The sequence below is a fragment of the Vitis vinifera genome, chromosome 15 (genome assembly GCF_030704535.1).
Source record: "Vitis vinifera cultivar Pinot Noir 40024 chromosome 15, ASM3070453v1".
Lineage (NCBI taxonomy): Eukaryota > Viridiplantae > Streptophyta > Magnoliopsida > Vitales > Vitaceae > Vitis > Vitis vinifera.
In genome coordinates this window covers 2,586,350-2,600,445 of record NC_081819.1, presented here as the reverse complement: position 1 = coordinate 2,600,445, position 14,096 = coordinate 2,586,350, and the positions used below count along the sequence as shown (strand labels likewise).

Below are 14,096 nucleotides of genomic sequence, written 5' to 3'. Positions count from 1 at the left end.
TTATATAGGAAGGTAATTTACCCTTCCTTGGATACTTCCTAGCTAAGGAATTACATGAGTGGTTGAATACAAGGAGAAAATGGAAATTTAGACACAAAAATCTGAAGAAAAATATCTAAAAGAGTCGGTGCAAAAATATCGGGAAGCTCCAGGAACATTTCGCAGGTGAAAAATGGTGTCTGCGAGATTTCGCAGACACTCAAGAGGGCTGCGAAATATTTTCGCATCAACAAGTTAAACTCGCAGGGCTGCTAAGTTGGCTTCCACCTTGTGGTGTTTGGCTTCCATCGCGGCGTGAAACTTCAGGAGGAAATCCACAACACTGTACAAAAAGGCTGCGAAATTCTCGCAACAAAATGCTGATTTCGCAACACTTTAGAGTGATTGACTTGCAGTGGTTGTAACTTCTTCGTTTCAACTCTGAATCACGCACCGTTTGAAGCATTGGATTCTTGACTTCCTGAGCTTTGAAATGGTATATAGTATGTAGAAAATGGACTTCAGGAAGTGCTCCAAAAGTGTGAAAGAAGACTACAGCTGCTGTCCTCTGTTTTCTTCACTCTGTTTTTCCTCTCTCCTTGCTTCTCTCCTTGCATACTTTGAACGACTTTGGCAAAGGGCTATGGAGCTCCAAAGCTTGGTTCTTCATGAATTTGAGCTTCCAAAAGCTTTTCCATGAACTATATACAACTCCCCCTCATTCTTAAATTGCTTTGGTGATCAAAAAGCTATCAAAACACCAAAACTTAACACAATTTGATTAGAATTGATTGCAAGGGTCCTTAACATGTTAATTGAGTTAAAAGGCAATAACTACTACTCAAAAGTGTTTAAAAGGATTAATTAAAAGCTACAAAATAGCACTTTTTGAGTAGTAATCAAGTAGTGAGATGAGATATACCATGAAGAATAAGAAAGTTAGAGAGAGCAATGTATTCACCACCATTATCAGAGTACAAGGTATGGATGTTTTGATTTAAGTGTTTTTCTACAATGGCTTTAAATCTTATGAATATGTCTTTGACTTGGGATTTTTGTTTTAGAGGATAAAACCAAATATATATAGTAAAATGATCAACAAAAATTACATAATACTTAAAGCCATCATAAGAAATAATAGGCGATGTCCATATATCTGAATAGATTATTTGAAGAGGACGACTAGAAATAATGGTAGAATTGGAAAATGAGAGTTTGACTCTTATTGCAATGACATGCGTTACAAGAAAAATGTAAAAGGCTGGAAGATGATAAATCAAGATTATTTGTAGAGATGACATGCTTTAAAATAGGAAAGACATGGTGTCCCAATCGCTGATGCCATTTTGATGAGCTGGTTTTGACACTGGAAAAGGCAAGTAGAGGTGATGATACCGACCACTCATACACACCATCCTTAGTTTTGCCCTTCAAAAGCGTTGCTCCTATGCGAAGATCCTTTATAAGAAAAGAAGATGGTAAGAATTCAATTGAAACATTGTTGGAGATACAGAGTTTGGAAATTGAAATCAAATTTTTTTTCATGCTAGGAACACAGAGAACATTGGTTAAGGAAAATTGAGCATTGGAAGTGTGGATAGAGAGGGAACCAGTATGTGTTATGGGAAGTCCTGTGCCATCACCAATCATAATGTCGTCAGAGCCATTGTATGGTGCATGAATAGAGAGATTGCTCAAGTTGGAGGTGACGTGATGAGAAGCACCACTATCCAATAGCCATGTTGGGGTGTTAGAGGTATTAGCAGCAAAGTGAGCTTTTGGTTGCCAGGAGGAGTTTGGCGTTGCTGTAGAGGTGTTGGTGGATGTCTTAATTGGTATTAATTTGAAAGAGGGACAACGCTTAGCTGTATGTCCTTAAATTCTGCAGATTTGGCAATAGCCAAGATAAGGCTTTGGACAGCTGCGATCTGAACGGAAATTGTTAGCGCCAGTGGGTGTAAGGAATCGATTACCAGAGGTGGGCGATGGGCGCCAGCCCGTATTGCTGTTGCCAAGATTGGAGGGTGGATGCTAGCCTGTGTTGTTTCCGGAGGAATAATTAGAGTATGGTAGGTTTCGTGACCCAGAGTAGGCACGATTGGCTGGATTAGCAGAGGCAGGGAAGTAGGATTGTTCAGTCTTTGTGGTGTTTTGAAGAGAAGCTTCAAAGTTGAGAAGCTTTTCATGGAGTTCATCAAAGGAGATTGGAGTATCTCTAGCTTGAACTGCCCGCACCAATTCTTTATAGTCTTCACCAAGTCCCTCAAGAATCTTTTCTAAGAGATCTTCATCATCAACAGCTGTACCTAGGATGGCAAGTTCATCAGCTCGAGCCTTGATGGTCTGAAGGAGTTCAGAGACACCCATGGATCCCTTCGTGATTTGTTTTAATTGATTTTTCACCTGCTTGATTCTTCCACGAGATGGTTTGGCATATGTATTGGCCAATATTGTCCAGGCTTCCCTTGCTGTTTTTGCTCGAGCAATAAATGGAATTATGGTGGGGGACATAGAACCAAGAATGGCATTGAGAAGGAGTTGAGCTTGCCTGATCCAGAGTGTATGTGCTGGATTTGGTGTAGTGGTTCCTGGAAGAATTGTTGCTGGACAAGGATGTGATCCGTCGATGAATCCTAGAAGTTCATACCCAATAAAGAGAGTCTAAAATTGTAGTTTCCAAGATACATAGTTGGTGGAGGTAAGCTTTAATGGAGTTTGAGCTGCATCATTGATACTAATCAATGTGCTATGAGGGTCGTTTGTGTTATGAATGGTGGTGTTGGCCCTGGTAGGCATTAGAAGGGAGGAAAAAAAATTAAGCTAATTGCTCTGATACTATAACATAATAAGAGATTGGAAATTCTAATATTTTATTGAAGGAATCGATGCAATATATATAGCTAAAATCATAATAGAGTTGCCTAGTCTTAAGCCTATATACATGGAAATATTAAGCTGGAAAAGCGAATATACAAAAAGATAAAGTTTGTTATAACAGTTGTACAACAACTGTAGAGAACAAGTCAATTGAGGATGTGTCTGTCTGATACATGACAATCAAATCACTTCAGCATACCTGGTCTTTAAGGGATGCCAAGGGACTTTGTTTTTGCCAAGCTGTGGCTTAAATACTTACTTGAAGGACTTAATGAGGTCATGCATGGAATGGAAGGTGCAAAATATGGCTATAACATGACAGAGAACAGTTTCAGCATGTAGCAGTCTGGTGAGAAGCCCATTAATGGTGTATGGCTAGATCATCATTCATTTTCAGATGTCTTTATAATGGTTCTGGTGCAATGGCGTTGCCAAGGGTGTCGGGTATTTACATGAGAAGAAAGTGATGCATCAGAACAAGTGTATGTGGAAGCTATCAAGGTTGAATGTTTTTCTGATTTATTTGGTGGATCTGTTCTTGTCGAACTTAATGCAAAATGTGGTGAGATGGTGGTTGCGAAGAGAGTCTTCTTATGCATGCCCAAGCAGAATGTTGTGTCTTGGAATAGCCAAGATGAGGAAATGGAAAGTATTTAAGGAGGGAAATTTCCACAAGCTCTAGAAAATGAGAAACTATTACAATCAATGAAACTCCTAAGGACTCATTTCGGGATCTTAAGCAAGGTTCATAAACTTATGGAAGTCGTTTTGAAGCTAGGATTGAAAAACTCCAGGCTAGCCATGTTGATTTGGGAAATGTTCCAGAATATGGCCACGTGACCAATGATTCCTATTAAGCTAAAAGCAAGGAAATGGAAGAAGAGAAAACCCTTTCTATTTGAACAAAAAAATTGAATTAAAATTACAGAGACAAAGCTATAGAACGAGCTTAGTAACAACTCAATAACAATTGTAACAAAATAACCAAAAAAAAAGTTACAACAAACATATTGCAACAAACAAAATATGCACATCATCTAATACTCTCCCTCAAGATGGACTATGAATGTCCTTTGCAACCATCTTGGATAAAAGAGGAAATAACAAAGAAGAAGGCAAAGCTTTGGTCAAAACATCAGCTAGTTGATGTTGAGAGTGAAAAGACACTAGCTTGACAAAACCATCAGCAACTTCATCACAAACAAAATGATAATCAATCTTGATATGCTTGGTATTCTCATGAAAAAAAGGATTGGAAGCAAGATGAATGGAAACTTGATTATAACAATACCAAGTACAGGAGAGAAAATAGGAACTTGAAAGTCCTTCAACAATTAGCATAGCCAAACCAAATCACTAGTATTAGAAGCTAAAACTCTATATTCAACCTTTACAGAGGATTGAGAAATTGTGGTTTGCTTCTTAGCTTTCCAAGAGACCAAAAAATCACCAATAAAGATGCAAAAACTAGTGATAGATTTTTTGGTATCTAAACAGAAGCCTTAATCAGCATTTGAAAAAGCTTTCAATTAGAGAGAAAATGAAGAAAAGAAGAGAAGGCCCTAACCAGGAGTAGACTTAAGCTAATGCAAAAGATGATGAACAACTTGCAAGTGAGGTAACCTAGGTGATGGGAAAAATCCGGATCTCTTCATTTCCTAAGCCCGGATCAGGTTAGGAACATGCATAACTATCATAGACCTTTTCTAAAGCCTATGCATAGTAGAAAAATAACATTTTTAAACTTTAAAGGTGTTAGCCCAAGGGTTCTTCTAATCAGGTTTTGATGATAACAAACCATGGTTAAGTGACTAATTGTTTTGAATGGTAAAGAATCTTAGGTATAAATTTGGAAATTCATCAAAGGACCAAATGGATACAAGACCGAGACTTTTGGAAGACCTTTGATCATAGGAAACGAATGTAAGATGAATGCATGGGTGCACTTAAGGTTTTCATACCATTTCATGCATCTTTGAAAAACTCGGTTTATCCTTTGAACTTTCAAATTCATTAAAACCTGAGTTTTATCAAATGTACCTTAGGCAAAATGTTTTAAAATTGACATATTAATTCACCTAAAGACCTTGCCTAAGTATTAGAAAAGAAAGGAATTGAAAAAAGTAGGTTTTCAGGGCCAAAAGGCTGTACCGGTCGAGGCTATGGCCAACCAGCTCAACCGGTTGGGGAACCGGTCGACTGGTTGCCCTTGTTCGGTCGAGGTTTGGTCGAGGGGTGCCAAAAATACTCTCACTCATCCAATAGCCTCCTCTTCTCGGTTGAGATTCACCCCTTCCCGGTCGACCTCCGATAGAGGTCTGGTCAAGGCAACGGTAACCTGTCAAAGCATTAAAGGCCCAACGGCTAGTGATCTAATCGACCCCCAACTCGATCGATCGAGGGTACCTTTTGCTATTTTTGACTCCTGAGCCTGGAAACCTATAAATTGAGAGCTCCACTTCATTTATGACAGAGAGAACACTTCAATCAATTGTCTACCTACCTGTTCTTGATCAAAAAGCTCTCATTTCTTTCTTAGTGCATTAAATCATCACTTGCATATCCTTTAGTGCACCCTTGTGAGTCATCATAGCTTTGATTTGTATTTAAGTTATTTTTAAGCTAGGTTGAGGGATTCATTCTTGTAAAAACTGAGTGTTAAAGCCTTCAAGAGGTTTGATTCTTAAAGAGATTGTGTAAGAGCCCATTGGAGTCGAAATCCAAGTGTAAGAAGAGTGGAAGCTTGGTTGAATCTTGAAGTTAGTGGAACCCTCACTTGGTTAGGAGATTGAGGAGAGTGGATGTAGGCAAGGAAGTGTCGAACCACTATAAAGCCCGAGTTTGAATTCTCTAATTCTTATCTCTTTATTCTTGTTTATATTGTGTTTGAACTTGTTGTGTTGAAAAAGATTTTTAAAAAACCCAATTCACCCCCCCTCCCCCTTTTGGGTGTTTTTCTTAATTAAGCATAGCATTTATTTTCTGAATTGGTATCAGAGTTAGACCTCTTGTTTAAGACCTAATAGTCTAAGAGGAAAGACTATTCCATCAAGCTCATCTCACACTGAAATTTTTGCAAAACATAGAGCTTCATTCTTTATAGGAACCGACTATCCCTATTGGAAAACCAAAATGACTTGGTTTTTACAATCAACCAATTTAGACGTATGGGATTTCATTGAAGATGACCTAATTTTTCCTACTAAACTAGTTGATGGAGTCTTGGTTCCAAAACCCAAGCAAGAATGGAATGAGCTTGATAGAAGAAATTTTCAATTAAATGTTAAGGCTGCTTTTACTTTGCAATGTGCTATGGATAGAAATGAATATAATAGAATATGTTAATGCAAATCAGCTAAAGAAATTTGGAGATTACTTAAAATAACTCATGAAGGAACAAATCAAGTGAAAGAGTCAAAAATTAATTTACTTGTTCATAACTATGATTTGTTTTCAATGAAAGAAAATGAGACTATTGTGAAGATGATTACTAGGTTCAACGACATTGTCAATGGTCTTGAAGCTTTGGGAAAGACCTACTAAGAATCCTAGAAGGTGATGAAGATATTGAGGTCACTCCCATCAAAGTGGCATACTAAGGTCACCGCAATTCAAGAAGCAAAAGACTTGACTAAGCTACCTATGGAAGAGCTCATAGGGTCATTGATGACATATGTGATTAACTTGGCAAAAAAGCTACAAGAGGGTGAAGACAAAAAGAAGAAGAGCATAGCTCTCAAAGCTACAACCAAGGAAGAAGAAGATGTTGAAGAAGAAAAACCAAGTGAGGAAGATGATTTAGCCCTCATCACAAGAAAGCTTAACAAATACATGAGGAATGAAAGGTTTAGAGGAAGAAAATTCACCTCTAGAAGAGACCTTTCTAAAAGGGAATCCTCATCTCATGGTGACAAGGAGAAATGGGAAGATAAAAGAGATTTGGTGTGTTTCAAATGCAAAAACCAGGACACATCAAATATGATTGTCCTCTCTACAAAAGTGAAGCTAAGAGAAGAATGAAAAAGGCAATGATGGCCACTTGGAGTGATAGTGAAGAATCCTCCGAAGAAGAAAAGAAGAAAGAAGTGGCAAACATGTGCTTCATGGCAATAGATGATCTTGATGAGGTAAACTCTAACTTTAGTGATGAAGATATGCATAATGTTTTTGAAGAATTATATGAGGATTTTGAAAAACTTAGTTTGAAAAATAATTCTCTCAAAAAGAAAATTCAAGAACTTGAAAAAGAGCTTGAAGAAGTGAAAGAAAAATTTTCAATTGTTGAAATATCTAAAACTCATATTGAAAAAAAAAAAAAAGATTTTGAGAAGTGAAAATGAGATTTTAAAAAAGAAAAATGAATGGTTGACCTCTTCTCTTTCAATTTTTTCTTGTGGACAAAAATCTTTTGAAATAATCTTAGCTAGCTAAAAATGTGTTTTTGACAAACAAAGGCTAGGATTCAAATCCTCAAAGAATCAAAAGCATTTTAAAAACTATTTTGTAAAAGAATCCTCAAGTGCAAGTCCTTCTACAATTTGCAACTTTTGTGAAAGAGGAGGGCACATTAGTAGCACATGTCCCTTAAGAAATGGATCTCAAAAGAATTCAAACGCTAAGGTTAAAAAGGTTTGGATTGAAAAATCCAAAGTCACTAACTCTCAAGGACCCAAAAAGATATGAGAACCGAAATCAACTTGAATTTTATTTTGTAGGGTTCAAAGAAGAATAAGTGGTTATTGTATAGTGGATGCTCAAGACACATGACCGAGGATGAATCCAAGTTTGCCTTCTTTACAAAGAGAAAGAGAGGATACGTTACCTTTGGGGACAATGCAAAAGGAGGATCATTGGTCAAGGCAACATTGGTAATGACACATCCTCTCTTTTTGAAAGTATTTTATTAGTGGATGGTTTAAAACATAATCTTTTAAGCATTAGTCAACTCTATGACAAAGGTTTTAAAGTAATTTTTGAAGTATCTCATTGCATCATCAAAGATATTCAAAATGATAAAACCATCTTCATAGGCCATAGATGTGATAATGTTTATGCTATAAATATTTCAAAATATGATGGCCATGATAGATGTTTTTCAAGCATGCATGATCAATGTTGGTTGTGGCATAGGAGGTTGGGACATGCTAACATGAGCCTCATTTCCCAACTCAACAAAGATGAACTCGTTAGAGGCCTTCCAAAAATAAATTTTCAAAAAGACAGTTTGTGAGGCTTGTCAAATTGGAAAGCAAATAAAAAATTCTTTTAAAAACAAAAATTTCCTTTCAATAACTAGGCCTCTTAAGTTGTTGCATATGGATTTATTTGGTCCTTCTAGGACACTAAATCTTGAAGGAAAATCTTATGTATATGTTATTGTGGATGACTTCTCTAGATACACTTGGGTCTTGTTTTTAAGTCAAAAGAATGAAGTCTTTTATCAGTTTTCAAAATTTTGCAACAAGGTTTAAAATGAAAAAGGTTTCACAATTACTTGTATAAGAAGTGATCATGGGAGAGAATTTGAAAATATTGATTTTGAAGACTATTGCAATGAGCATGATATTAACCACAATTTTCCGGCTCCTAGGACTCCTCAACAAAATGGGGTAGTTGAAAGGAAAAATAGAACTCTTCAAGAAATGGCTAGAACGATGCTAAATGAAAACAACTTACCAAAATATTTTTGGGCCGAAGCCGTTAACACTTCATGTTATGTTTTAAATAGAATATTATTGAGGCCCATTCTTAAGAAAACACCCTATGAGCTTTGGAAAAACAAGAAACCCAACATTAGCTATTTCAAAGTATTTGGGTGCAAATGCTTTATATTAAACACCAAACACAATCTTGGAAAATTTGATGCAAAATCGGATGTTGGAATTTTTCTTGGTTACTCAACTTCAAGTAAAGTTTTTAGAGTTTTTAACAAAAGAACCATGGTTGTAGAGGAGTCCATCCATGTTATTTTTTATGAATCTAACAATTCTTTCCAAAAAAGAGACAGTCTTAATGATGATTTAAGCTTGGAGACCTCCATGGGAAAATTGCAAATTGAAGATAGAAGGCAACAAGAAGAAATTGGAGAGGATCCTAAGAAAAAAGAATCACCATTGGCACTACCCCCTCCTCAACAAGTGCAAGGTGAACCAAGCCAAGACCTTCCTAAAGATTGGAAGTTTGTGATCAACCACCCACAATATCAAATTATAGGTAATCCATCTAGTGGGGTAAGAACTAGATCATCTCTTAGAAATATTTGCAATAATCTTGCTTTTATCTCTCAAATTGAACCTAAAAATATAAATGATGCTCTAGTTGATGAAAATTGGATGATTGCTATGCAAGAAGAGTTAAATCAATTTGAAAGAAGTGAAGTATGGGAATTAGTGTCAAGACCCTCAAATCAAAGTGTTATTGGAACTAGATGAGTCTTTAGAAATAAAATGGATGAAAATGGCATAATTGTTAGAAATAAAGCAAGATTGGTAGCCCAAGGTTTTAATCAAGAAGAATGGATAGATTATGAAGAAACCTTTTCTCCCGTAGCTAGATTAGAAGCCATTAGGATGCTATTTGTCTTTATATGTTTTAAAGACTTTGTTTTTATATCAAATGGATGTGAAAAGTGCTTTCTTAAATGGTTTTATAAATGAAGAAGTATATGTTGAACAACCACCTAGATTTCAAATTTTTAACTTTCCTAATCATGTTTTTAAACTTAAAAAGGCACTTTATGGTTTGAAACAAGCACCTAGAGCATGGCATGAAAGATTGAGTAAATTTATTTTGAAAAAGGGTTTTAAAATGGGAAAAATTGACACAACTCTTTTCATAAAAATTGAAGAAGATGACATGCTCTTAGTGCAAATATACATTGATGATAACATTTTTGGTGCTACTAATGTCTCTCTTTGTGAAGAATTTTCCAAATGCATGCATAGTGAGTTCAAAATGAGCATGATGGGAGAACTTAACTTCTTCATTGGAGTTCAAATCAAGCAACTAAAGAAAAGAACTTTCATCAATCAAGCAAAGTATATAAGAGATCTTCTCAAAAGATTCAACATGGAAGAAACCAAAACAATGAAGACTCCAATGAGCTCATCCATTAAGCTTGACAAGGATGAGAAAGGTAAATCCATCGACTCAACTATGTATAGAGGCATGATAGGTTCTTTGCTATATTTGACCACTAGTAGGCCTAATATCATGTATAATGTATGCTTGTGTGCTAGATTTCAATCTTGTCCTAAAGAATCTCACTTAAGTGCCATAAAACGAATTCTTAGATATTTGAAAGGAACAATGGAGATAGACCTATGGTATCCTAAGGGTGATAACTTTGAATTAATTGGATTCTCGGATGTCGACTTTACCGGTTGTAAAGTTGAAAGGAAAAGCACTAGTGGCACTTGTCATTTCCTAAGACACTCACTTGTTTCATGGCATAGTAAGAAACAAAATTTGGTAGCCTTGTCAACGGCGGAAGCCGAATACATAGTAGTCGGTTTGTGTTGTTGATTCGACTCATGGTAGCTTAGCTTTAAAGGCGTATCAACAAAATTTATACCTTGAATACTATTACTAAAGTAGCCAAGCTACTATAGCATAGTGGTTCTAGGATCGTTCACTGGGAAGGGTTTTCACAAACACTAGTGATATTCAAATTAGGAAAATAGGTGATTTTCTTATGGATGTTAGCTTTAAAAGAAGATGTAAATGTTTTAGAAAGATTTAAACTAATCTAAGCTAACATTAAAGACTAAAATGAAAGGGTGTAAAAACAAGTTTCTCAAAGATAGGATAGCTATGCTCTGGCTCTTATGCAAATTGGAAATCTCAGGATAGGCTCCTCGCGTTGGGGTTGCAACTATGGTGATGTTTGCTTCCCGAACCGGTATGGATTTAGCAAATCAAGTTTTAATCCTTTAAAATGAAAAAACAGATGATAGTGAATTTCATCAATGGTTATTCACCTTAGACTTCCTTTGAATGGCTCGTAAGAGATAACTAATGGTCTAAAGCCAAAAGCTTACCAAATATTGGCAACTCAAAGTCATTCTAGGTGATAAACTCACCTTTCAATGGCCATTGAAATTGGTTCTAATGGATTAATGCAAAACTTGGAATTGAAAACCTCATCTTCCAATAGCTCGTAGGAGATAACTAATGGATAGAAATCCAAAAGCTTATCAAGTATTGGCCGTTGGAAGTTGTCCAAAGGAAATAAAAACCAAACTTTGCATTAATGAACCTTTAATGAAAAACGACTACCTTACCTTCCGGGTGTGAGAAATTTCCATGGGATTGCATCCAAGTCATCACATAACATCTATACTTTGACAAACTAAAAGTTTTAGCCAATCATCCTCTGAGGAAAAGCCCTCAGAGGTTGTTTGGCTTCAAAGAAAAAGAAAATAGTAAAGAGAAAAGAGAAACGAGAGAGCTCTGTATATTTTCTAAGTGTAAAACGTAACCTATGTTCTATATTATCCAAGAGGTGATTTCCACCCCTTATATAGTCTTTACAAAAGAAAAAGCTTGTGATTGGTTAGTTACAAGGATAAGAAAGGAAATTACATCACAAAATACAAAGGAAAATATCTAAAGTGGATTCGGCAAAAACAGAGCAAAATTCGCACCACGCATGGGTTATGCGAATTTTGAAGGTGTTATGCGAATTTCGCATAACACCTTGTGTCGTGCGAAATTTTCGCATAACCTGGAGTAGTTGTCTTCCGAAGGCCATATCTTCCTCATTTCAGCTCCAAATCGTACACGGTTTGAAGCGTTGGATTCTTGACTTCCAGAGCTTTGAAATGGTATATATCATGTAAAAAATGGACTTTGGGAAGTGCTCCAAAAGTGTGAAAGAAGACTGCAGCTGCTGTCCTCTTTGCTTCTCTTCACTTTGCTTGCTTTTCCTCTTTTCCATTGTTCTTTCCTTGCATACTTTGAACGACTTTGGCAAAGGGCTATGGAGCTCCAAAGCTTGGTTCTTCATGAATTTGAGCTTCCAAAAGCTTTGCCATAACTTGTCCAAGTAGCTCCTCCATCATTTGGCATGCTTGAATTGATTCATAAGTTGATAAAAACATGTAAACTTGCCACAAAATGGTTAAAACCAATTACTAAGGACCTTAATGAATTAATTGGGTTAAATGAATATGATTACTACTCAAAGGTGCTTAAAACCATTATAATTAGGTCTACAAAATAGCACTTTTTGGTAGTAATCAGTTGTGCACAAATTCTTTGGATGAAACAAACACTTGGTGATTTTAATTTGTCTTTTGAGCATGTTCCTATTAAATGTGATAACACTAGTGCCATAAACATTTCAAAAAATCCCGTGCAACGCCCTAGGACTAAGCATATAGAAATTAGACACAATTTTCTTAGAGACCATGCACAAAAGATCAACTTGTCGATATTTTTACAAAACCTCTAAGTGAAGATTAATTTTTTGATATTAGAAGACAACTAGGGGTGATTTCTTTATGATCAAATGATTGCTTGATGAATTATTGTTGAATATACCTTATTATTGCATGAATTTCATATCATATGCATCATATAGAAATACACTTAGGAAAGAGGTCAAATTTTGGCAAAAAATCATAATTTCCTTGGCATTGGACATAAAAAATTGGGGATTTCAACTGAAAAGGGCAGGAAGAAGATCATGAGACGGGAAAATACACAAAAATCAAAGCATTGACTGCATTGACCATTGACTAGGCGATTGACTGGTTCGTTAGGGCTGGGAATTTAAAGAGCCTCCCGCGCCTCAGTTTTTCATGTTTTTCCTCTATTTCTTCAAGCTTTGTGCCGTTTTAGCTACCCCGAAGTAATTTTTGACTCCATTACAGCCTTTTGAGATATTCAGATTGATTTTTGGAGGCTAGGGTTTTGGATTTGGGACGCAAGGCTTCTGATTTGGGCGATTTCTCCTTAGTCCGTATGTCATAGCTAGCTTCAAGGCATTTCTACTTGCCTAGGGCTTTCGGGTGTGTGTGATTCTCTCTCTACCAACTTCACCTCCCATATTTCAACTTTTTTGATGGTGCCTAGGAGAAAGAAGTCAATCTCTAGGGCTCAGGGCAAGTGTCCTGCTGAGCCATCTCAACCTGATAAGACCGAGGCTCACCGAAAGGCGAGGTACGATACGACCCTCTTGAGTTCCGTCGAAGAGTATCAAAGATACAAGCAAAAATTCGCTCATAGGAAAGTCGTTCCAAGGAGAAACATTAATTTCTACCAACTTCAGTATTTTGGATTTGAGAGGCTTTTTGGACGGATGGGATGGCTGCCAGTAGTGATGATTTCTGAGCCGATCTTCCCGACTCTGGTACGAGCATTCTATTTATGGGTGATTTATGGACTTGGTGGACTGATCACTTCCATCGTCAGAGGAGTTGAGATCAGATTGAGCCCGGAGAGCATTTGCCACATTTTGGACATCCCTTCTTAGACTCAGGGTGTATGAGTCCAAGGTTAGGCCCACTGTGCCAGGTTTCGAGCCTAGAAAAGCTATTAAGAGGATATGTGGCCTTGCAGATGCCCAGGGTATGGGCAAACCATCAACACATAGCCTGATCGTGATTAGTTGTGTCCTTCATCACATGATCTGCTCCATCCTATTGCCACGAGGCGGACATCGAGACGAGGTCTCCTACCTTAAGGCATTCATTATGAACTCCATTATAACGGGGAGATGAATTCATGTAGGGTACTTGATGATGATGCATATGATATCATGTTGCGAGAGCACGACCTGAGTACTCCCCTACGGCCGCTTCCTTACTAGAGTATTTAAGGATGTCGGGGTTAATTTGAGCAGAGAGACAGATTTCGAGGCCACTACCACTTATGACACATACAATGAGCAGTCCTTGTGCTGGATGAAGTTTGAGAAGGCCCCCAATGGCTCCAGGATTAGGAGAGCTGTGCGACCACCAGCACAGGTCCGGGGATAGGGACAAATGCATCTCGGAGTAGAAGAGGAGGCCAAGATTCGAGAGATCGAGGGTGGGGTAGACCCTTAGAGAGACTTTGAGTAGAGAGAGCCCGAGCTTGATATTCCTCCTCCACCCCAGTCCGAGGGTGTTCAGTTTGAGGCATCCTTTCCCGAGCCGATGATATTCGAGTCGGCGTACATAACGGGACCATCTTGTCAGCCATCATTCATTGAGCATCCTCACACAGAGATACCATCTCAAGCACCTCACGCTCCT

The 14,096-nt window shown here is 37.3% G+C and overlaps 1 protein-coding gene across 1 annotated transcript; it reads right to left on the bottom strand.

The window, feature by feature from the left end:
• Positions 1-2,010: 2,010 nt before the first annotated feature.
• On the bottom strand, positions 2,011-13,850 carry LOC104881741 (retrovirus-related Pol polyprotein from transposon RE1). Its single transcript, XM_010662917.1, has 2 exons — positions 13,637-13,850; positions 2,011-2,612 (listed from the first exon to the last, which is right to left on the bottom strand). Exons 1-2 carry the CDS (start codon positions 13,848-13,850, stop codon positions 2,011-2,013), a joined length of 816 nt encoding a protein of 271 aa, XP_010661219.1.
• Between the last annotated feature and the right edge of the window lie 246 nt (positions 13,851-14,096).